The sequence below is a fragment of the Oncorhynchus tshawytscha genome, linkage group LG06 (assembly GCF_018296145.1).
Source record: "Oncorhynchus tshawytscha isolate Ot180627B linkage group LG06, Otsh_v2.0, whole genome shotgun sequence".
NCBI classification, from domain to species: domain Eukaryota; kingdom Metazoa; phylum Chordata; class Actinopteri; order Salmoniformes; family Salmonidae; genus Oncorhynchus; species Oncorhynchus tshawytscha.
In genome coordinates this window covers 66,043,334-66,069,050 of record NC_056434.1, presented here as the reverse complement: position 1 = coordinate 66,069,050, position 25,717 = coordinate 66,043,334, and the positions used below count along the sequence as shown (strand labels likewise).

At 41.6% G+C, this 25,717-nt stretch overlaps 1 protein-coding gene across 4 annotated transcripts in view; it reads left to right on the top strand.

The window, feature by feature from the left end:
- LOC112252911 (ninein-like protein) overlaps window positions 1-25,717 on the top strand; it is a 48,258-nt gene that overhangs the window by 1,487 nt on the left and 21,054 nt on the right. For 2 of the 4 annotated variants that reach the window (XM_024424607.1, XM_024424603.1), the window contains exons 2-8: window positions 5,280-5,487; window positions 5,799-5,895; window positions 6,999-7,198; window positions 16,502-16,568; window positions 16,734-16,924; window positions 18,305-18,457; window positions 24,907-25,074. In XM_024424607.1, the coding sequence (XP_024280375.1) occupies window positions 5,280-5,487; window positions 5,799-5,895; window positions 6,999-7,198; window positions 16,502-16,568; window positions 16,734-16,924; window positions 18,305-18,457; window positions 24,907-25,074 (1,084 nt within the window). Of the gene's footprint in view, window positions 1-3,964; window positions 4,210-5,279; window positions 5,488-5,798; window positions 5,896-6,998; window positions 7,199-16,501; window positions 16,569-16,733; window positions 16,925-18,304; window positions 18,458-24,293; window positions 24,431-24,906; window positions 25,075-25,717 lie in introns of those variants that run through there. The other 2 variants (XM_024424604.2, XM_024424605.2) reach the window with 2 other exon arrangements.

Here is a 25,717-nt window from a genome sequence, read left to right as displayed (position 1 = left end):
CACTGGGGATAGCCTGGGCAGCCACTGGAACCACTGGGATGTTCACAATCACTTTTACATGCACACACTATTCCGGATAGTAGCTCATATCCCGCTTAAGGTCCTATTAGGGAGAAATTGTTTACAAGCACCTTTGATATCCCGCTCACGTGTATCCCTGTACCATGAATAAACAGAATATTCCTCATTTAAATTAATATGGGTTAAATGGAATAGTAATTGAAATATGGACACTGACTGTAGGCCTATAACGCTCTAATATATTAACTCCTGCAGAATTATGCATTCCTTGCAGTAAAATGACACAACAAATGATCATTTTGTCTTGGGAACAAGAGTAGAGAAATATTATTGACTTATTTCAGCATCTCTTGAGAAAATGCAAATGCTTGTGTAATGTGTTATCTTTGCAAGCAGACATCATTTCAACCACATAAAATATGCACCCATGACGAACTGAAGTCTTATCAGAAACGTGTTTCATGTTTTCTCGCTTTTCATTTACATGAAACATTTTACACAACTAATCTTTCCACTGTTTTGGAGTTATTGCGTTTTCTCCCTGGTCCCTAAAAGAAAAAGACAAATTTAGCATGTGTTAAATAGATTACTTATGCATACATTCTATCAATGTAAGACATTATTCTGGTGAGAAAGTTTATTTAGTCTTCTGGGACAACAAGTTATGACAGAAGAGAAGCTGCATGTATCAAACTATAACTGACAAACAAATGCCCTACCAAATTTCGGAAATAATAAGCAGAAGGTTGTCTAAATTAGGGGTGAAAGTAGCCCGGCAAAATGGTCCACTACAGAGTATCAGCAACATACACTATGATAGAATTATAGTGCATCGAACTGATCAGGAAGCCTACTTTTTATATGTGATTTGTATGACAGTCAGATGACATTACACAACACCCTTGATATGCGAAACAGCTTGCAAAGACCAGAAAAACAACAGTTAACAGGATATGTTTACATGCCACAGATAGCCAATATCTAAGATCAGCATATCCCATACATTTTATCCGGGTTTTTCATAATCGGGATACAAGTTTTTTTCAGGATTATTGTAAACGGGATATGATGTTAATGTGTCAACTCCAAATAAGATTACTTGAGTATCCCGAATAATAACGTCCGTTATCATTACTCAAGTATTCTGATATTGGTGTGCATGTAAACGTGGCTGTGAGTGTTCATGCCTCAAGCAATGACTATGTAGGCTATAAGGGGCCCAAACCGAAATGCAGGGCAGGAATTTTCAGGTGTGAGTTTCTTGTCGACTATGTGGAAGGAGCAAACGAACAAGGTTGTGGTACTTATGTGAAGCTAGCCACAATAACGGTGAGCCACAATAGTGGAATTTGTGGTTTGCCTTAAAAAATAAAAGTAATTCAGTGAAAGTGATAAACTGAAACAAATAGTGAAATTATGCCACTTTTGGACTATACACTAGATCATGCTAAACACTGCAAAACACAGCCTTAAAATGGGGTACCAGGACTTTGTGGGAAATCACCTCACTGTCCAGCCTATTGTGCATATTGACATTCATATTGCAATGTGCAACATTACCTATGGATCTTGGGTCCATGAAATGGGGTATCAGCCTACTCAGTGACACCCAGAGAACACAACTGTGAAGAGTTTACACAAATGTTAGTGTTGTAGCTCTTATTTTGGGACCCTGTCCCCGACCTGCCTTTTGCCTACCCCTTGGACTATAATAAATATCAGAGCTCAAAGCATCTGCCTCCCGTGTCTGCATCTGGGTCTCACCTTGTGTCGTTATACTAATCTGTCAACCTACTGTATTGGACATTCATATTGCAATTTACAGCCTTACCTGTGGATCTTGGGTCCATGAAATGGGGTATCAACCTTCTCAGTGAGTATTTGTGTGTACGAGGCTAATCTTTGTGAAACCTTTTCACAGTTGCGTTCTGTAGGTGTCACTGAGTAGGCTGATACACCATTTAATTGACCGAAGATCCACAGATAACCCTATACATTGCAATATGAATGTTCAACATAGTAGTAGAAACACGTATAGAAACCGCTGCTGCATTAATTGTCTTACGTCTGTGTTTTACCCGGTTCTGACGCTGTTCCTGTCCTGTTTTCATGTCTGTTCCGATTAAATTTTGAATCCCCGTACCTGCTTCTCAACTCCAGCCTCATTCCTTACAAATATGGTGACAACGATGTAAGCTGTGTAGCGGTTCAAAATCAAATAACATTTTATTGGTCACGCATGGCCGTGGGAAGATGTTTTGGGGTGGGGGTACTGTGGGGAGGGTATTTTTGCTCCTCGTTCTGCTGGCGTGTATTTTACTCCGCTCAAACAGGAGTAATGTGGCCCTAGTGCAATAATTTGATTGGGGGGGAAATCTAGATGTTTAATGAAATGTTTTATATTAAAAAAATTGTGATTTATCCGGGGCTGCTGCAGCACCCTCAGCACCCCTAATTCCCACGGCTATGTGGTTGCATACACATACAGTATTTTGCAGATCTTATCGCAGGTGCAGGAAAATGCTTATCTTTCTAGCTCCAACAGTGCAGTAATACCGGACAATACAATACACACAAAACCAAAACATCTGTTTGCTTAGAGGTTATGGTATGAAGTTTGGTTTGGAGAGTTTTTTTCGCCTGGTTACAGAGAGCTGTTGTGTTGCTCACTGAAGTCCACAAGCGAAGGTGAAAGGTGAGAGGAGGAAAGCTTGTAGATGAGAGAAGGAATTATACAACAGGCAAAGTGATGATGCTGTATGTGGCTGCTATAAAAGTGAACTGTGTGTGGGGGTGATCAGGGGTCTATTCTGTCCGCCGATTCTGTTGCAAAACATTTCTTAAACAGAAGCAAACGTAACGAAACGGGGAGGGACCTACCTGGATTTGTCCAATAGAAACTCTTGTTTTAGTTGCAAAGCGGAATGCAACTGTTTGGACTAATGATTACACCCCAGATCCACTAGACGCAGGCAAGAGTGTGCAAGGCGGTATTGAATGTGTCACTGTCTGTCAGCTTGAATACTTAAATTTGTCTCTCGACCTGTGCACCTGCATTATAAAGTTTTATTTAGGTTGTAGCAACCTCATGATGGGTATTGGGCAACTTTGTGTGTCATGTTGTATGTATCATGTAGTAGCCTAAACCAATCAATGTTACATTGAGCTGGGTGATTGGAATATGAATGACAGTAATCCAATATCCTGTAATAGAAATAAGGCCATGCTCATTTAATAAATATATATATATATATTTGGCAGTTAAATGTAACTACAAAAGATTTTTTTTAAAAGCAATCTATTAATATGGTTGTTGAACACTAAAATTTGTTTACAAGCCTGATAGTTGTACTTTTAATTTATGGCTTGTTGGCCATCAGCCAATCGGGCGTTTCTAAACTAGTTCAAACCACCTGAATGCATCCAACTGGAATTTACAACTTCACGAGTAAATTCCCACCTCTCACTTGGAGCTCAAGACTGATACATTAGTTTCCCACTAGTAATTACCAGTCAGGGGGCCGTTCAAATAGATTTTTCCCAGTCCTATATGGTAAACATAGAGAATGATAGAGATATCATATGTATACAGTATGTGTCCCATTATGGTGCCTGTGAGTGTAGAGGCAGCGCCATTGAGGCCATCTCCATTTTGAAGTAGTCCATTTGCTACTTCTACTACTTCTGTGAAACAAACTGAAAGTGTGCATATTGCAATCTAGAGTGTGTTATTTGAACAGGTATAAAGCCAAGGATAGTGATTTCCTGATGCCTACAGTTATGGAATGTTTGCTCACAAGTGTAATTCATTGGCTGATGACCTGGATGGAATCATGTGATCCTTCCTTCACCCATAGGAAGTTCTACCCAGTTGACTACTTTAAAATGGTGGAGTCCTCAATGGCTATGGCTATGTCCATTCCAAGACTGGTTTTATCCTTCTGAGTCCTATCTAACAATCGGGTGGTAAATTCCTACTTCCCACTTGGTTATGAACTCAGCATTATACCCGCCACGCATACTTGTGGCCACTTCATAGAGAAGAGCTATGGAGACGTGACCCGTTTTTCCATAAAATAACACCGGGACAGGCAGACAGACACATCTTTTCAAAATGAAAAAGCATCCGATGCATATGTTGGACCATCCGTGAATTTTTTTCAGAGGCTTCGGTGTACTGTTAAAACGGTAAGGGCAATTTCATTATTGTGCTAGCCTTGTCTTTGTCAGAGGTCGGCTAAAATGGCAATTGTTTACAAACGCATAAGCTAATGCTACATTGTAACGGTTTTAGTTCCTAGAGTGTGCGAAAGCTTGAGAGTTTGGATACTTTTAGTCTATTTTTTTCTATTTTACCTGACCTTTGTTTTGCCACAGCTGGTTCCCCGTTCCCATGGTGAAGCATAGCAGACTCACTACAAGGAGGGAGCCTGCCTAGTATTGATCAATTTGTGATAGAACGAGCAATGAACTGTTCATGTATGACATTAGACTGGCCATATATTTTCTTTGCATGGTGGGCAATTATGGGCAACTGCCTTTTTCATTCTCGAAGAAGATGGGAAAAAGACAAATGCAGCAACGATTGATATGAATTTGTTTATTCCTACTTCGAGCCTATTCATTGCCAAATGTCACCCCCAATCATTTACAACGTGTGTCAGAATGTATTCAAACGGACATAAATGGACATTTATTGCTGAGTATCATGATTCATTGCTGAATATCCTGATTATAAAACTGCTGTTTCTTGGGTTACCAAACCCCAAAATCCTCGGCCGCCCTATATAGCAAGTAAGATTTGGCAATAGTATGTGTACGGGGCAAACAAATAGTCCTACCAGTAAAAATGATTTGCCTTTTTGTTTTTGTTGTTTACTTTTTTGTGGGGAGCGGTGGGTGACAATAACAATAAAGACAGAATTCCCCCGCCTTACATAACTAATGGCAATCAGGACCAACTGCAGAATTCAGTACAGGACATTGCAACCACTGAGGCAGATGTTTCTGGCCTGTGGCTGTAATCCAAGATCAAGGGAATCAAATCCAAGCCTAAAAGCAGCAGATATACTATAAAACATTCTACCACTGTACGTAGTCCAAGCCTGGTAGTCTATTGAAATGAATAGATTAGCCTCCCTGGATGTTAGACTAATTGAAGTTGCATTGTGTGTGTTTGTGCAAGAGTGTGGCAGTATCTGGTTGAACTTTTATTGTGCTTACGGTCTTTTCCTGATCGCCATCTTACTTCACTGTAGGTGCAAGCCTACAATATGTACTGGGATGGATGAGGAAGAGCAGAACCGCTATGTGGCCCAGCTGAAGGAGGAGTTTGACAGCTGTGACACCACAGGCACTGGTTACCTGGACAAGGAAGACTTGTCATCCCTTTGTCACAAGCTGTCCCTGGATGCTCACCTTCCCTTACTGTTGGACACCTTGCTAGGACCACACCACTATGCTCGGGTATGAGACCAGACCACCTTAGTAACATCTCTCGTTGTTGTGGATTTGCTTTAAATTTCCCTTACCAGCAGTTCATTAAAACATATGTAAAGCTCTGAAATGCGTTGTTATAGTAAAAGTGTAGTAGTTGTATAATAGCTGTGTTATGACCACTCTCCATTTTCTAATAGTTAGTCGGTAAGCCTGTATGCCCATTTGAAATCTCAAATCAGAAGCCCAATACATGTTTGATCATGTTGCTACCTTATTGACAGAACAGTAGTCATGTCTCACACTGTTGACAATTAACTCATTTTCCTTCTGTTATGCAGGTGAATTTTGAGGAGTTCAAAGAAGGCTTTGTAGCCGTGTTATCAAGCTCTCTGGACTTCAGCACCTCAGAAGAGGAGAGCAGCTACCTGGAGCCAGGTAAAGCACGCATGCTGAGTGGTGAGGAGGGGATTGATGTATGTCTGGTTTTCATTGATTACACGGCTGTGCAAACTTATTGAATCCAATGAAATCAGTTGTTTATATACCCAAGTAGTTTAGATTTCTGTTTACATTTGTTCATGGGCCCTATGTGGGGGATTCGATAAGATTGCTTTATGTAAACAATGTATCCTTGTGGATAACGGCAAACCTTGGGGTTATTTCTTTTATAATTTACATTTTCAATGTTTGACAAAGGCACTGACTGAGGCTGAGACTGGAGCCATTGTGGTCTACCTAAGTTAGTTTGACATCATTAAAAGCACACTAAAAAGCATTACTTAGTCAAGTAGTGTTTTGGTCTATTCTGGTTGTTTGTCTACTGCCTGGGTGGTTGACCATGAGCTCACCGAAATGAGAAAAATACTAGTGGAGACATCAAAGGGATACAGTATATTTCGTATTTTCCCTCCCTAAAGAAATATAGTTGATCATGTTAATAATCTCTGTCCTTATTAGCCCCAGGCTGGATTCTATTCTCTAACAAATACAGATTCAAATATACTACACTTCCTGTACCTTTAACAAATCCTAACTCAGTTGAGATATCATTTATTGTACAGCTCTTCACTTTATATGATTTCTGAATAATATTTGACAACTCATTGGTATGTGTTATAGTATTTTGAAATGTGTTTCTTGAGTTGGGGATTGCAGTAGGAGGATCTACGAGGGCAGCAGAGTTCCCTCATTTCCCCCAGAATGTTACAGTATGATGAAGTTTATTGCCAAGTTAGTTTCTGGGGACATGCCCTTTTAAAGAGTGTGTTTAACAATGTTTTTGGTAAATCTCTGGTTATACAATCTCTAATTTAGACCTTCACTATAGACTCTCTCCCTTGTTAATTTGTAACTTAACATTGCCAAGCTTCTGTGAGAATATGTTTGCAGTTGTAATTGTGGGCAGAAAAAATGCCCAGCCGGTCTAAAATATTCCTTTCTATATAAAGGCATTCTACTGTAATATCATAGTAGACACCATTTAACCACTGCATCTCTCTCTGTCCTTCCCCACCTCCTTTCTTTCCTCTCCTCTCTAGTTGTTCCTGAGGAGGTGAAGCCCAAGTTTGTGAAGGGAACCAAGCGCTACGGCCGGCGGTCTCGTCCTGACAGGCCCGACTCTGAGCTCCCAGCTGAATTGGAGGACTCTCCTCCTTTCAGGACAGAGCAGAAGGAGCTCTCTCCCTCTGGCGTGAGGAGGGCCAAACTCAGACGCTCCACTTCTCTGGAGAGTGTGGAGGTAAGAGACTTGCTCCTAATCCCTCCCTCTCGCCCTCTGTCTGCTGTGTTTACATTGTGGCTGTGCACCATCATTTGAGAGATGCCAAGAAAGATAGCTGACTCTTGAGTTCTCAAGCTTGGGCCAGGGCCTAGAAAAGATCTGACTGTTTGGAGAGAAATTCCCAACTCAGTGCTTCACTCCATTTCTCTCATGTGTACCCAATGAATGGTGCATTGTGCTGGTGCTGGGTGAGGCCTGTCTCAAATATACAGTATATGTTTCTGGCCGACACACTCTTCAGACAGAGTGGGAGAGTAGAATCTCAGGAGTACATGGGGTTTTGGGCAGACGGTCCTACTCCACACTCAGGAAGTGGGATTATATGGAATGTGCTACGGGCAGCCCTCATTGGTGGCCCCCGCTCCCACCCCACACCATCCATCCCTCACTGTTTGGCTAAGGATCAAAGATGTGTCCCTCTGTTTCTTCCTCTCTCCCTTCTTCCATGGCTTATTCTTTCATTGGTTCCAATAGTTTCATCACATTTTATTACATTGTTTTTAGGTGTGAAATGACAGTAATGAGGCCCAGGAAAAGTCATGGTTGGGGGTTGCTGTGTGCTTATCTCAAAACATCATGTCTATTGAAGGCTCATTGTTTTGGCCTCTAAATTGTATAACAGTAGAAGACAAGTGAAGGAAAGGTCATGTTGGTGGGTGACGGGGGTATCTGTCAGTGTTAAAGATGCAGTGTGAAATCCCTGCTGAGAGTGAAATGTTTGGGGCCCTTTTGCCGTCGGCCACCGTTGTTCGCTGTCTCTCTGTGTGTGTACATAGTTTGTGTGTGTTTTTGAGTCTGGATTCAGTAGGTTACTTGAAGTAAGAGTTACATCATGGAGATTTTGATTATGAAAATATACATTTCGCACATTTATCTATGAATATTCATACATAAACAACATAATACACAATGAGCAAGGGTTGACTTGTCTGCCGCTTTCTGTTAGCACAGCTCTCATTTTAGAAACCTATTCTGTTATCCCAGATTTTCTTTCCCATTTGAAATATTTAGATATTTTATGTAACACTGCATTGACTATCTCTGATAGCTTGAGAGATTACGTCTTTCCAAAGCCCCTCTCTCCCTCGTCAGGCCATAGTGCCAGATAGATCCCTGTGCCATGTTTCTCATTAAGCTCTCCACCAATAATCTCTTTTAAATAGTTAACATTTCCAGCAGTTTAAGGCAATACGTAAGCAGCTTTAAGCCTTGGTGGATTCCTAGTTACTGGAAGATAGAGAGGGAACTACTGTATGGCATCCCTGTCATATTGTTGGTTACAGGAGATGGGTAACTCCTTGGTAACAGGAACATACATTCTGGGTGAACTATGTGATTGGAGTTGGGGAGGGGTGGATTAATTGGGCTGGGGAGTTGATAAATCGTTCACCGCTGTTGGGCTGAAAGGCACGTATTTCTTGTGAAAGTATTGTGGTGGAATGTCGCCAACAGCTAGCCCTTGTTAGGTAAATAATTGAACCGGTCCTGTTAAATATTTCACGCAAGCTCACCCTCCTCTTTACGTCACTTTATATGTCTTATTTAGTTATCATACACAACCTACATTTATGTCTACACATCCTCCTACGATGCAGCGTGCCGTCCGGGTTAAATTCCTGAAGGACCCTTCTCAAGGACATGTTAATATTAGTGTCCCATTAGGCTGGCTTGCTTAAATTAGCACCGGTTTCCACTCACCTTTATCTCACGTTCTATTTGTTGAGAATTCTTTATGCTCTCAATTCAGACAGATAATTCCTTTTTGTCTGGTTAAAGCTGGTTGTCAAGAGTCTTCAATCTATTGTTGACTTCCAGACATAAACAATATGATTTCATTCATCCAGCTGAAATGATTGCTTTTGAATGTTTCTTTTTTGATATGTTGAGAGGATTAGTCATGTCTTACCCTTCTCAGCTGTCTACATCACTTCCCACCATTTTGTGTTGGTACAGAGTTTGATTATATTTATTAAGCCTCGAGCCACTGTAGTAAGGAGCACAATGGTGCTCTCCGACCCCGAAGTGGTGCTGATGACAACAATAATAAATTCACTGACCAAGTGTAGCCCTGCCATGTGTTGGAGAGAACCAAAATGATTAGATTGGGAGAGAGAGGTATAAAAAGAATGAGAGAGAGAGTAGCCAATACTGAAACCATCACAGTGTTCCCGTTTGAAAAGCCTTTCATGGATGAGTTACGTAATATTGTTCAATATTAAAGCTGATGATAATTGACGGTGGCTTATTGCGTCATGATGAGCGGCCTGTTTCTGATGTAGTGCTGCAGCTTGGGGCCATGCCCAGATTGATATCTTATAATGGAGCTATGAAATGAATACACCCATCTTCCACATGGGAATGATTGAGATGATACTGTACATTTCAAAGATTTTGAGGGGGAAAATTTGACCTTTGAACCAAGATGGGTAGCAACCGATTCCCCCACAAATTCTGTTTGTTTTAGGTGTTACCAGGATTAATTTGGTTACATAATTATGGAATTTGGTATTACATAATAAACTGAAGTTATGCATTTCATTCTACAAAGTGCTTTGGAACTTGCCTCTGTATACCACTGGTTGGCGCTAAAACGCAACAAACCAAAGATTGGAAAGGGAACATGGCGACAACCATAATGGGTTAGATTACATTTTTATTTCACTATAGTTAATAACAAAGGTACTTCACCTTGAATTTATTTTACACACTACATATTTGGCTATACACAACATTTAGGACATTAGTTGAATTGTAATCCTCACAACATTCCCTTGACAAGCTATGTCTGATACAAAACCATGCAAATATTCATCCTTTAAAAAAAGTGAAGATATTGTGTTATAAACAGGGTAAGTGTGCCTCCCAGCCTGAAAGAGAGACTGCTATGAGTAAGACGGTACTCAATAATTAACTTCCATAACTAATCCATTGCTAACTTCAGTTGAATTTCATCCCTTCAGATAGGCTATTATGTAGACCATAATTAGTAAGAGTCTGCAGCAAGTATACACACACACACACACGTGGAGGAGGTTATAAGCTCCCTCTGTGTGAGAGCCATCGGCCACATGTGCTGCTGGGGAGTACCAGTCTACTCTTGAGACTGCTGGAATCACAATCTGCTGGTTGTTTTTACTCAGTGTAGCAGAAGTAATGTTGGCATGGTGGAATTCCTTATGGTCAGTTCATTCCCAGCTAGCACATTTGGTTCCTTGGAAGTTGTGGGGAACATAATGTTTTTGGTTTCACATTGGTTGTGGAAGCGAAATCATACTTCAAAACTGAACGTTTTTTAAACATTCAAAGAACAGAGGTGAAGTTGTAAATTGTTTATCGTGAGAACATTTTACTCTAGCTCCTTAAGTTTTTCTGGTAGGTGTTTTTAACGCTATGATAACAGAAATGATAGGTTATTTGGAGGTTTTTCAATAACTTATGACATTCACTGAATATTTCAATAAGAATTTTAATAACACAGCCAGCTTATTTGGGGTTAACATTTTTGAACCCAAAGCACAGATAGGACACATGGAAATGAATTTCCTTTGGCATTAATCATGCAAACACATTTGATTTTTTATTGTGACACTGCATCAATGAGATTCAAACCCATAAACCTATAGTCTTCTGTTTCTCTATCCAGGGAATTAGTCCACTGTGCCACCAGGATGGCACTAGCATGCCATGTTTTACGCATACAAAGCTGTTCAAAGAAAGCTGTTCAATTTCAAAATGAAACAAGCACTCATTAAGATCAGGTGTGGGCGCGGCCAAGACACCTGATCACACTTAACTAGATCGAGGATAGAGAGTTTTGTTGATGCTGAGAATGGAATGGAATTGTAGTGATAATGCCAGAGAAGCTGGTGTTTAGAGGATATATTGCCACGGATGTTGTTAAACCGTGCCAATATATCCTCCAAACACCGGCTTCCAGGGCATTATCACTTTTATACAATGGGTTACCAACATATTCAAATATGATTGACATATTTTCATTAAAATGTTATTTTGATAAATGTATTCATACTATTTCATCCTTCCACAAGATATAGTCTCGACACAAATCTAGGGTTGCTACCCAAGCCGGCTGGTCGTTTGTTCTATTGGTTCGGTTGCCAGAGATGCCACCCAGTCGTTCAGTCTTTTTGTTCTGTATCTATGGACACGACCCAGTCGTTCATTCTAAATGTTCCATTGCTATAATGGCTGGCAACATTCTTATCCCTTTCTTGCTAGCTAGCCAAATATGGCTAACTTAGTCACGTCAAACAGTGCAGCCAGAATAACAACAGTAGCTGCATTTGTTTAAGCTGTTTTCTAGTGACGTTTATTTGGATACATCCATAACAATTAGCTAGTGAGGTGCGATTTCGCCTGGCATAGAAAATGTGCTCTCTCTTCAGGACACTGTTGTTCAGAGGAGCTAGCCAAAAACACAGCTAACACAATCACTTCAAACTGAAGCTGTCTGTCATGTCTCAACTCCCGACTCGTCATTATGTGACAGCTGGAGTTTCAATTTTCAAATTCAATGTTGCAAATGTCGGAGAGAAACCCCAAGGTTTTTATACAAATCGCTGCTGTTGAAAACATATTTTAGTCTAAAGGAAATGTGAGATAATGTCTAGCTGCTTTTATAGTGGAGATCAAGTTGCCTGGCTGGGCTGATGAGACAGGGGATTGCGCAGTCAGATGGAAAAGAGTAAATAGGCATTTTAACGTAATAGATTTAGCCGGTGGTAACTTGTGGAAAAGACACCGCCTGGAATGCGGTTTTAACCACTCAGCTTTCGGGATTAGACCCACCTGTTGTATATTTGTTTTTAAATAACATTCTTAGAACTAGGCTTGGGTGGTATACTGTATAAACCGTATACCGGGGTATTTGGAAAAAGCCACAGGATTGTTTTTCAATACTGTCAAAACATATATATTTTTTTAAATACATTTGAATATTTGTAGCTACTTTTTAAAGCTGCATTATGCAGAAATTGCTAAGCCATTTCTTGGTTAATATTTGAATAGTTTGTGACAAAACAAGCTAGTGTAGAGAATCATTGTACCATTTAAACAGCTGTGAAATATATTTTCCGTAACCAAAAATATTGTATTTTAAGCCTTGAAGCTGGTGTACAAAACCGAAAGTAAAATACACAAACTAAACTTAAGAACGGGAAGCATAGAAATAGAACATATATAGAACATATATACTGCTTCTTATACTTGTTTTCAATGGGAATGCCAGATCGATAGCACACATTTCTATGTGAATTTTGTTGGGTTGTCCAAAAAGTTACATATTGCAGCTTTAATTGACAGGGTGTATGCCTCCACTACAAGAAAGAAATTAGTATTCGCAATGCTCACTCAAAAATAAGTGGGTATGCAGTGTATACCTGCATATACCCTCCCCTACACCACTTGGAAACATTATGCTGAAGTACTGAAATTCTCACAGAAGAACGCTGTTTCTTAACTTTCTCTGAACTATGTGAGAACATTCCCCAATGTTAAATCAGAGGAACGTTCCTAGAACATGAAATTAAATGTAACCATGTTGGAACTTTTCGGAAACCTTCTGTTAAAGCAGGGATATCAAACTCATTCCACGGAGTGCCGAGTATCTGCAGGTTTTTCCTTTCAATTAAGACCTAGACAACCAGGTGAGGGAATGACTTACTAATTAGTGACCTTATTTCATCAATCAAGTACAAGGGTGCAACAAAATCCTGCTGACATTCGGCCCTCCGTGGAATGAGTTTGACACGTGTTTAAAGTAATGAAATACTAAGAAAATCAGTTTTTTTTTGTCAAGATCCTTAAATGTGCTGAGAATGTTCCAAAGCCAAGCAACTCTTGTGGGAAGGTTGTATGCAAAATAATCAAAAGACAACCACGTTCTAAGAAACATATGGTTCTCAGAACGTTATGTTTTAGCTTGGTTTTTCTCTCTGTTATCCTTGCTCATGCTAACAGGCTAGCACTCGCTTTCAGCTTTATCTCTTTTTATTTTTTATTTATTTTTTACTTCACCTTTATTTAACCAGGTAGGCCAGTTGAGAACAAGTTCTCATTTACAACTGCGACCTGGCCAAGATGAAGAAAAGCAGTGCAACACAAACAACACAGAGTTACACATGGAATAAACAAACATACACTCAATAACACAATAGAAAAGTCTATATACAGTGTGCGCAAATTAAGTAAGATTAGGCAGGTAAGGCAATAAATAGGCCATGGTGGCAAAGTAATTACAATATAGCAATTAAACACTGGAATGGTATATGTGCAGAAGGTGAATGTGCAAGTAGAGATACTGGGGTGCAAAGGAGCAAGATAAATAAATACAGTATGGGGATGAGATAGTTGGATAGGCTATTTACAGATGGGCTATGTACAGGTGCAATGATCTGTAAGGTGCTCTGACAGCTGATGCTTAATGTTAGTGAGGGAGATATGAGTCTCCAGCTTCAGTGATTTTTGCAATATGTTCCAGGCATTGGCAGCAGAGAACTGGAAGGAAAGGCGGCCAAAGGGGGAGTTGGCTTTGGGGATGACAAGTGAAATATACCTGCTGGAGCATGTGCTACGGGTGGGTGCTGCTATGGTGACCAGTGAGCTGAGATGAGGCGGGGCTTTACCTAGCAAAGACTTATAGATGACCTGGAGCCAGTGGGTTTGGCGACGAATATGTAGCGAGGACCAGCCAACGAGAGCATACAGGTCGCAGTGGTGGGTAGTATATGGGGCTTTGGTGACAAAATGGATGGCACTGTGATAAACTGCATCCAATTTGTTGAGTAGAGTTTTGGAGGCTATTTTGTAAATTACATCGCCGAAGTCGAAGATCGGTAGGATAGTGTCGTAGCAATTTCCTGTATTACCAAATGAGGAGAGTCACAAACCACACACCAGTCAGAGTTATACTTAAACTTCATGTTTAATAATATGAGCTTCACCATAGCCCTGTGACCTTCAACAATTCACTATCTATAATGAAAAGTTGAGTGTCAACATAATGGCAACTGAGATCTTTATAGAAAAGATACACCCCTCTCAACTTACATGACGAACCACAGATCATAGGAAAACTTCACAAAGGGCCTTTTACTTGAGAAAGGTGTATCCCATAGCCAGATAGCATTAGCTATAAATTATCGTTCAGTTTAGTCTCTAAAACAAGGTTCTAATCTCTTCCCTGGTACTTCAAAGTACAAAAACATGTCAGTGCTATCTCATAGAGGCCCATCCTCAGTGGAACACTGAACACACAATAGTTGACAGATTCTATTCTGTTGAATAAAACAACCATTCTAATGCAATACAAAGATTATAATATAATCTTTCAAGCACTATAACATAATCTCGCAATTTTCCACGACAATAGTCAGTTTTACGAGGGTATTTGACAGCACGAGTGAAGGATGCTTTGTTGCGAAATAGGAAGCCGATTCTAGATTTAATTTTGGATTGGAGATGCTTAATGTGAGTCTGGAAGGAGAGTTTACAGTCTAACCAGACACTTAGGTAATTGTAGTTGTCCACATATTCTAAGTCAGAACCGTCCAGAGTAGTGATGCTGGACGGGTGGGCAGGCAGGTGCGGGCAGCAATTGGTTGAAGAACATGCATTTAGTTTTACTTGCATTTAAGAGCAGTTGGAGGCCATGGAAGGAGAGTTGTATGGCATTGAAGCTCATCTGGAGGTTTGTTAACACAGTATCCAAAGAAGGGCCAGATGTATACAGAATGGTGTCGTCTGCGTAGAGGTTGATCAAAGAATCACCCGCAGCAAGAGCGGCATCATTGATATATACAGAGAAAAGAGTCGGCCCGAGAGACTGCCAGAGGTCGGTACAACAGGCCCTCCGATTTGACACACTGAACTCTGTCTAAGAAGTAGTTAGTGAACCAGGCGAGGCAGTCATTAGAGAAACCAAGGCTGTTGAGTCTGCTGATAAGAATGCGGTGATTGACAGAGTCGAAAGCCTTGGCCAGGTCGATGAATACGGCTGCACAGTAATGTCTCTTATCGATGGCAGTTTTGATATCATTTAGGACCATGAGCGTGGCTGAAGTGCACCCATGACCAGCTCTGAAACCAGATTGCATAGCGGAGAAGGTACAGTGGATTCTAAATGGTCGGTGATCTGTTTGTTCACTTGACTTTCAAAGACCTTGGAAAGGTAGAGTAGGATAGATATAGGTAGGTAACAGTTAAGGTCTAGAGTGTCTCCCCCTTTGAAGAGGGGGATGACCGCGGCAGCTTTCCAATCTTTGGGGATCTCAGACGATACGAAAGAGATTGAAGTAATAGGCTACTAGCCTAATAGTAATAGGCTAGTAATAGGGGTTGCAACAATTGCGGCGGATAATTTTAGAAAGAGAGGGTCCAGATTGTCTAGCCCAGCTGATTTGTAGGGGTCCAGATTTTGCAGTTTTTTCAGAACATCAGCTGTTCAGTTTTTCTTAGCCTCAGTGCAGTGGGCAGCAGGGAGGAGGTGTTCTTATTCTCCATGTACTTTACAGTGTCCCAGAACTTTTTGGAGTTTGTGATACAGGAGGAACATTTCTGTTAGGAAAGCAAAGGCTAGCTTTTCAAACTGCCTGTGTATATTGGTTCCTAACTTCCCTGAAAAGTTGCATATCTCGGGGGCTATTCGATGCTATTGCAGAACGCCATAGGATGTTTTTGTGCTGGTCAAGAGCAGTCAAGTCTGGGATGAACCAAGTCTATATCTGTTCTTAGTTCTACATTTTTGAATTGAGCATGCTTATTTAATATGGTGAGGAAAGCACCTTTAAAGAATAACTAGGTATCCTTTACTGACGGAATGAGGTCAATATCCTTCCAGGATACCCGGGCCAGGTCGATTAGAAAGGCCTGCTCGCTGAAGTGTTTTAGGGAGCGTTTGACAGTGATGAGGGGTGGTTGTTTGACCGGTGACCCATTACGGACGCAGGCAATGAGGCAGTGATCGCTGAGATCCTGGTTGAAGACAGCAGAGGTGTATTTAGAGGGCACTTAGCAGGCACACTTACACACACAAACACACTTCATCTGCTGTACAAACTCTCTCACACTCACACACCACTTAGTAGTAGGGTAAACCAGTTCTCACACGTGTCCGACCCACTGATTAAACAACATAGCCAGATTATGATACTGTATGTGGACGGGCATATGGGTCAGCATTTAGGCAAGGTAGTTGTTGTTCCAGTTTTGAACACTTGGTGACACTCTTTGTCTTACTTCCAGAGTCTCAAGTCAGATGAGGAAACCGGAAGCCATAAGGACACCATCCATCAAACCTTTGAGGCACAAGGTACTTAAATATTTTTCAAGTTTACTTAATTGTACATTCAGTCTTCAAGACAGGAGTTTTCCTAGTTAGGTCATGTGATCAGGAAAAACTCCAAGCCCTATTCATACAGTCTAATGCTATACTCTTTGAGGGACTTTCATCCTAACATCTGTACGTGTGTCTCAGGGCAGCAGAAGCGATGGAAGCGGGACAGTTCGGGGAGCCCACTCCAATCCCCTGGGCCAGAGGCCGAGGTGTCAGACAGCCAGATGAGGGCAGTATGGGAGGAGCTTGGAGTAGGAGGAGGAGGCTTTCTGAACAGACAGGAACTCTCTCTGGTCTGTGACCACCTTGGCCTGCAGGACCTGAATTCAGAGGTATGGCCAGCCCAACATTTCAGCAAGGGGCTGTTTTAATTCCCTAATTCCCAGATCTGTGCACTTGCTGACTCCCCGTCAAGGGATCAAAGGCATTGGATTAGTGTAAATATGGGCCAAAGGAGTTTCATCAATACCTCTTATACCAGTATACATCAGTCCATTCCTTTTTAATCCATGAGGGGGAGTAAAAAAGTGCACACCTCAGAGAGACGGGCAGGGAATCATCTGACTGCAGTCATTGGTTACTTGCCAAAGATACACTACGTGATCAGAAGTATGTGGACACCTGCTCATCAAACATCTCATTCCAAAATCATGGGCATTATTATGGAGTTGGTCCGCCTTATGGAGTTGGTCCGCCGTCTGCTGCTATAACAGCCTCCACTCTTCTGGGAAGGCTTTCCGCTAGATGTTGGAACATTGCTGCGGGGGCTTACATCCATTCAGCCACAAGCATTAGTGAGGTCGGGTAGTGATGTTGGGCGATTAGGCCTGGCTCGCAGTCGGAGTTCCAATTCATCCCAAAGGCATTCAATGGGGTTGAGGTCAGGGCAATGTGCAGGCCAGTCAAGTTCTTTTACACCGATCTCAACAAACCTTTTCTGTATGGACCTTGCTTTGTGCACGGGGACATTGTCATGCTGAAACAGGAAAGGGCCTTTCACAAAGATGGAAGCACAGAATCGTCTAGAATGTCATTGTATGCTGTACCATTATGATTTCCCTTAACTTGAACTAGCGTGAACCATGAAAAACAACCCCAGACCATTATTCTTCCTCCACCAAACTTTACAGTTGGCACTATGCATTGGGGCAGGTTGCGTTCTACTGGCATCTGCCAAACACAGATTTTTCCGTTGAGTCCAATGGCGGTAAGCTTTACACCACTCCAGCCGATGCTTGGCATTTGGCAAGGTGATCTTAGGCTTGTGTGCGGCTTTTATGAAGCTCCCAACGAGCTTCAGTTGACCGGGGTGGCTCTAGCAGGGCTATATGACGAACTGACTTGTTGGAAAGGTGGTGTCCTATGACAGTGCCACGTTGAAAGTCACTGAGCTCATCAGTAATGCCATTCTACTGCCAATGTTTGTCTATGGAGATTGCATGGCTGTGTGCTCGATTTTATACACCTATCCGCAACGGGTGTGGCTGAAACTGCCGATTGCAGTAATTTGAAGCGGTGTCCACATACTTTTGTATACATATTGGGTGTGTTATCCTAGATGTGAGTAGTTTGAATCTTTCTTTCTGTATCTGGTAGTTTGAATCTTGGTATTTTGAATCTTTCTCTCTGTATCTGGTTTCTCTCTGTATCTGGTTTCTGTATGGAATTTGACTTCATGTTTTTAACCCCTGACTCTACGCGTTATCACACAGGAGTTGGACGCCCTCTTCAGGAAGTTGGACACTGACCTGGATGGGAAGGTTAGCCTCAGGAAGTTCCAGAAGGGTCTTTTCAGAGAAAAGGGTGTCCCAGTTCCCACCTCCTCCACCCCCATACGCCCCAACCCCCACCGCTCACTCCAGCAGGTCAGCAGACAGACAGACCGAACAACACCCTTTTTAGGGAACGTGTACATGTTTAACAGTAATTTATTTATATGGAAAACTATGTGAGTGGGTTTGGGTCAGTAGAGTAAATGTATGTAATTAGGCCAGAATAATGATCCGTGGATAATACAAATGACAATACATTGCCACATGGGACCGCCTTCTGTCTCGAACTGAAGGGAGTATTTGATATTCTATTTATAACAAATAAACTGTCACTTTGCATTAAATGTGGGCTGGTTGGTGTTTGAACCTGCAATATGTAACTTTTTGGGGCCCGGACCAAATTCACATACGAATGTAAGTTATAGATCTGTCATTCTCATTGAAAACAAGTCTAAGAAGCAGTAGATTTGTTCTATGTGCTCTATTTCTGTGCTTCACGTTCTAATGTTTCGTTTTTCTATCTTTTACTTTTGATTTTGATACTCTAGCCTCAACAGCTGTAAATACAACATTTTTGGTTACAGCAGTTTAGATGGTACAATGATTCTAAACACTATACTTGCTTGTATAGTACACATAAGCTGAAATTAGGAGAACTATTAGAATTTCAGCAACCAGGAAATGGCAGAGTGATTTCGGCATATTGTACCTTTAAGGACCCAGCTTGCACATTTGGTTCCTTATAAGTTGTGGGAACTTAAGTTTTGGGTTTCCCATTGCTACTGAGAAGAAAAACACATCTTTCCTGACTGGTAAAGCGCAACATTTTTTTAAACGTTCTGAGACCGGAAGTGATCATTTCGCCTGTAGCTGGTTGATAGATTGCCAAGAGTGTGCAAAGCTGTCATCAAGGCAAAGGGTGGCTACTGAAGAATCTAAAATATTAAGTATATTTTGAATTGTTTAACACTTTTTGGTTACTACATGATTCCATATGTGTTATTTCATAATTTTGATGTCTTAACTATTATTCGGACCTCTTGCAGTCTCTATGGGGGTGCCACAGGGTTCAATTCTCGGGCCGACTCTTTTCTCTGTTTCTATCAATGATGTCACTCTTGCTGCGGGTGATTCTCTGATCCACCTCTACACATACGACACCATTCTGTATACTTCTGTCCCTTCTGTGGACACTGTGCTAACAAACATCCAAACGAGCTTCAACGCCATACAACACTCCTTCCTTGGCCGCCAACTGCTTTTAAATGCTAGTAAAACTAAGTGCACGCTCTTCAACCGATTGCTGCCTGCACCCTCCCGCCCGACTAGCATCACTACTCTGGACGGTTCTGACCTAGAATATGTGGACAACTATAAATACCTAGGTGACTGTAAACTCACATTAAGCATCTCCAATCCAAAATTAACTCAAGAATCAGCTTCCTATTTCGCAACAATGCCTCCTTCACTCATTCCGAAAAACATACCCTCGTAAAACTGACTATCCTACCGATCCTCGACCTCGGCAATGTCATTAACAAAATAGCTTCCAACACTCTATCATCAAAGCCCAATATACTACCCACCACTGTGACCTGTATGCTCTCATTGGCTGGCCCTCATAACATAGCCGTCGCCAAACCCACTGGCTCCAGGTCATCTATAAGTCTTTGCTAGGTAAAGCCCCGACTTATCTCAGCTCACTGGTCACCATAGCAACACCCACCCGTAGCATGCGCTACAGCAGGTATATTGCACTGGTCATCCCCAAAGCCAACACTTCCTTTGGCTGCCTTTCCTTCCAGTTCTCTACTGCCAATGAATGGAACGAATTGCAAAAAATCTCTGAAGCTTGAGTCTTATCTCCCTTTCTAACATTAAGCATCAGCTGTCAGAGCAGCTTACTGATCACTGTACCTGTACACAGCCAATCTGTAAATAGCACATCCAACTACCTCATCCCAATATTATTACTTACCCTCTTGCTCTTTTGCACCCAAGTATCTCTACTTGCACATCATCATCTGCACATCTATCACTCCAGTATTAATGCTAAATTGTAATTATTTTCGCCTCTAGGGCCTATTTATTGCCTACCTCCCTACTCTTCTACATTTGCACACACTGTACATAAATAGAAAAATCTTTCTTTTCTTTTGTGTTATTGACTGTGTTGTTTTTGTCGCACTGCTTTGCTTTATCTTGACCAGGTCGCAGTTGTAAATGAGAACTTGTTCTCAACTGGCTTACCTGGTTAAATAAAGATGAAATAAAAATAAGTAAATAAAATTCTACAATGTAGAAAATAGTAAAAAATAAAGAAAAACCCTTGTATGAGTAGGTGTGTCCAAACTTTTGACTGGCACTGTACATATGAAATGAGTAAAACAGTATGTAAACATTATTAAAGTGACAAGTGTTACATTATTAAAGTGGCCAGTGATTCAATGTCTATGTACATAGGGCAGCAGTCTCTAGGGTGCAGGTTTGAGTAACCTGGTGGTAGCTAGTGACAGTGACTAAATTCAGGACATGGTACTGGGTGGAATCTGGCTAGTGATGGTTATTTTTCAGTCTGATGGCCTTGAGTTGGATGCTGTTTTTCAGTCTCGGTCCCAGCTTTGATGCATCTGTACTGACCTCGCCTTCTGGATGATAGCGGGGTGAACAGGCTGTGGCTCGTGTGGTTGATGTCCTTGATAATCTTTTTGGCCTTCCTGTGACATCGGGTGCTGTAGGTGTCCTGGAGGGCAGGCAGTGTGTACCCGGTGATGTGCTGGGCAGACCCTCTGGAGAGTCCTGCTGTTGCGGGCGGTTGCCGTACAAGGTGGTGATACAGCCTGACGGGATGCTTTCAGTGGTGCATCTGTAAAAGTTTGAGGGTTTAGGGGCCAAGTCAAATTTCTTCAGCCTCCTGAGGTTGAAGAGGCGCTGTCTGTGTGGGTGGACCATTTCAGATTGTCAGTGATGCGTATGCCAAGGAACTTGAAACTTTCCACCTTCTCCACTGCGGTCCCGTCAATGTAGATAAGGGGGTGCACCCTCTGCTGTTTCCTGAAGTCCACGATCAGCTCCTTTGCTTTGTTGAGGGAGAGGGGATTTTTCTGGCACCACTTCGCCAGGGCCCTCACCTCCACACCTTGCTACTGTTGTGTCATCTGCAAACTTGATGATTGAGTTGGAGGGGTGCGTTGCCACGCAGTCATGGGTGAACATGGAGTACAGGAGGGGGCTGAGCACGCACTCTAATGGGACCCCTGTGTTGAGGATCAGCGTAGTGTCGATCTCTGCATCGTGGCTGGTTTCCCCTTTGTAATCCAATTTTGTCATGGGCCCCTGCTGCATACAACTTCGCTGTCTCTGTACTGATGTTTTGTCTGTTTTATTGCCTTATGGAGGGGATAACTGCACTGTTTGTATTCAACCATATTCCCAGTCACCTTGCCGTGGTTTAATGCGGTGGTTCACAGTTTCAATTTTGTGTGAATGTTGCCATTTATCCATTGTTTTTGGTTTGGGTAGGTTTTAATAGTCACCGTGTCAGTGTTATTCTTAGAGGCAACCTGGAACATATCCTAGTCCGCGTGATCAAAACAATCTTGAAGCATGGATTCCGATTGGTCAGACCAGTGTTGAATAGACCTTAGCACAGGTACTTCCTGTTTTGAGTTTCTGACTCTTCTGACTGCTCCTCCCTTCCTCAGAAGGGAGGAGCAGAATGGAGTCATGATCTGATTTTCAGAAGGGAGGGCGGGGGAGGGCCTTGTAGTCATCCCGGAAGGGAGAGTAACAATGGTTGAGATTTTGAAGCTCAAGTACTACAGGCAATGTGTTGAAAAATCTTCGGTAGTGTTTTCCTCAAATTGGCTTTGTTGAAGACTCGGCCTCAGGATATGTGGTTTCCAGTTTGCACAACTGCAAACTCAAGGACTAGGTCGTTCAAGGAGTTTGATGCAAATTTGTGATGTCATAAGCCTCCCCCTTGCTTGAGGAACAATAGAGAACAAAATAGGAAAGGCCTATAAATCTCCCAGCCATTTGTGCTTTGACATGACTTATCTGGACCACCTATTGAGATGTGCCTTTTGTTAAGTAAATTAGGTGTTAAATGAGGTGAAAAGGAGACTGGAGTGCCACTTTAATGTTCTTACAGTGGAAATTATTATTTGGTGTTAACTTTTTTGAACCCGGAGTACAGATTGGACACACATAAATTAATTTCCTTAGGCATTAATCATGCAAACACATTTATTTTCTATATTGACATGGCATCATTGAGATTCAAACATATGATCTTCTGTTCTCTATCCATGGAATTAGTCCACTGTGCCACCAGGATGGTGCTAGGATGCCATGTTTTTTTAAACTCATACAAAGCTGTTAATTTTAATCTATTCAAACATACCCCATTTCAACGGAAATTAGCACTAATTAAGATTATGGGTGGCCAATTAGTGGGCCTGAAAACACTTTACAAGATCAATTATAGAGTTTTGTTGAAACTGAGAACGGAAGTTATACGTTTTTAAATAACATTCTTTGGACGTTAATGTTTTCTTGTGTTTTTTTAATGGAAAGTTTTATTAATGTTCGATAATATGACTTTAAATAGAACCATAAGGAAACCTGCAGAAAAGTACTGAAATTCCCACAGAAGAATGTTTTCTTAACTTTCAACTATTTGAGAATATTCCCAATGTCAAACCAGTTGGAGAATGTTCCTAGAACATTGAAATTAAATATACCATATTTGAACTTTTAGGAAACATTCTGTTAAAGTAATGAAATAACAAGAAAATGTTTTTTTTTTTGTCAAATTCCTTAAATGTGCTGAGATTGTTCCAAAGCCAAGCAACTATCCTGCACCATTCCCAGAAAGGTGTGGGAAGGTTGTATGCAAAATAACCATAGGACAACCACACTCTCACCAAGAAACATATGGTTCGGTGAACATTATGTGCTTGCTTGGGGAGGCTCTTGAAATATTCTGTGGCTCATAGTTTAGTTTAGGATTAAGATAAAGGCATAATACATTTTTCAAAATATGAGCTATTGATTAGAAATGGTCCCTTCAGTATCTGACATAAAAGGCAAACCGTTATACACAGAAACTTTAACCCAATTCTGATATTTCTGACCAATCAGATCTGAAAAATATATAATATATGAAGATCTGATGTGACTGGTCAAAAGACCAATTAGACTGCCACATCCAGCTGCTTCACCTGCGGGATAGTTTGAGACCAACCACCCAGACAGCTGATGAAACTGAGTATTTCTGTCTGTAATAAATCCCTTTTGTGTGGAAAAACTCATTTTGATTGGCTGGGCCTGGCTCCCCAGTGGGTGGGCTTATGCCCTCCCACGCCCCTGCCCAGTCATGTGAAATCCATAGATTAGGGCCTAATGAATTTATTTAAATTGACTGATTTCCTTATATGAACTGTAAGAGCCAATTTATGCATAATTCTAAAGTGTTGGAGGTGCCTTATGGATGGTGTGACACAATTGTGGAGCCCCAGAGGTTACCACATCGCCGTGTGCCTCTCCAATGTTGTAACAATGCAAAGTGCTCCATATAGCTCCAATCATTTACATGATTGGTTAACAGTAGTTGAGGGCGGAAGGTCATGTAAAACACAAACTCACTTCCTTGACAACTTCCTTCTCAACAGTAAATGCTGTATGGCCAATGCAGGCGTGGTATTGACCATGCAGCGCATTTTAAAAAATTGTTGAAATTGTTGCATGTTGCGTTTATATTTTTGTTCGCTATAGTAGGCTGTCTGTCTCTCTCAGATGACGAATGCTCCCAATTTCCTGCTGGTCAATTAAGGCAGCAGCCAATCATAAAATTGACTGTTGGGGACAGAGCTTAGTTTGCCCTTCCTGCGTTCGCTTGCTGAATGACCATTTCCACACGAAGAGAAAGCCAAAGTTTGAAATCATGTATTGCACTTCAAGCCTGATATGTCGCTGTGGTCTGTTAAAATGGGCTATGAAAGACAACATCCTTTCTTTCCAAGCTTGGCATGTTGATGCCTCCCATGTGTTAGGAACAACTAGGTACATGAACCAGCACTGAGACAAACGTGTGTTTCTCAGGCTTGCTCAGAACCTAAATACTACTGCTACTCCTCCATGTCCCAAACTGGTGTGGGATGTAAACCATGAGCAAATGGGGAATGGAATGTAGGCTAAGCCATATTAAGTGTTATGACAGTAAAATGGCGTTTATTAGTGGCGTGTGAAATAAATGTATTTGTGGTGCTGAAGCTCTTTTGTCTGTGGGAGCCTGGATTACACAATGCACAGTGGAGGTCGGGTTATTCTTAGAGAAAGCGGCATGACTGGAGGAGGTGTTTCTGCTACAATGCCCTTCTTTGTAGAACTTTATTTGTATTTCTATGGCATTTGGGAACAGAGGTGAGGCTACGCAGTGCCACACTGATCTACAGCAGTGTTCCATGGAGGAGGAACTAAATTGGGCCATCAGCTAGTCTGTTCCTGTAGCTTTCATGTCTTCCTCTGTTTTCTGCCAGGCCTTTGAGGAGCGGATGGGGCGCTCCACCTCTCCCTCTCTCCTGTCTGCCACCGTGGGCCAGAGGCTGCTGACCAGGCTGGACGATGGGTCGGGCTGCACCAGTCCAGAGAGGGTCATCACCCTCTGGAATGAGGAGGGAATCCGGAACAGCAGGGACATCCTACAGGTCAGTGCCGGACTTGAACCATGACAGGTCAGGCTAGTTGGATCCTTTCACACTATGTGTTTGATGTTAGATAATAAGCAGCCAGTGTGAACATCATGTGATTTTTAGTGGTTTAGCATGCTCTGGGCTTGTGTGAGCAGAATCTGTGAAAGGTAAGCTTTGTGAGAAAGTTATGAACCAATGTACGTCTTCATCCTATTACTGTACACACTCATTGCTTGTACCAGTTATTTTCAGAAGTAGCCTTGAAATGTTGATTACTCTTCCTTTGCGGCTACTTGAATTGATATGTTGCTGAAAAGCCTTGGTGTTCAGAGATTTGTACAGGTTATACAATGGGTGGGTCTAATCCTGAATGGTGATTGGTTAAAAGCACATTCCAGCCAGGGTGTCTATTCCACAAGTTTCCACCTGCTAAATCTATGAGGTTAAAATGCCTATTTACTCTGTTCCATATGAATGTGCAGTCCACTGTCTCATCAGCCCCACCCAGGCAATTTATAAACTTGATATCCACTATAAAAAGCATCTAAACATTACCTCACATTTCTTTTAGACTAACATTTAGTTTTCAAAAGCAGAGATTTGTATGAACCTTGCTGTCTGTCTCCCTGACCTTTGCAACCTTGCTTCAATATTAAAA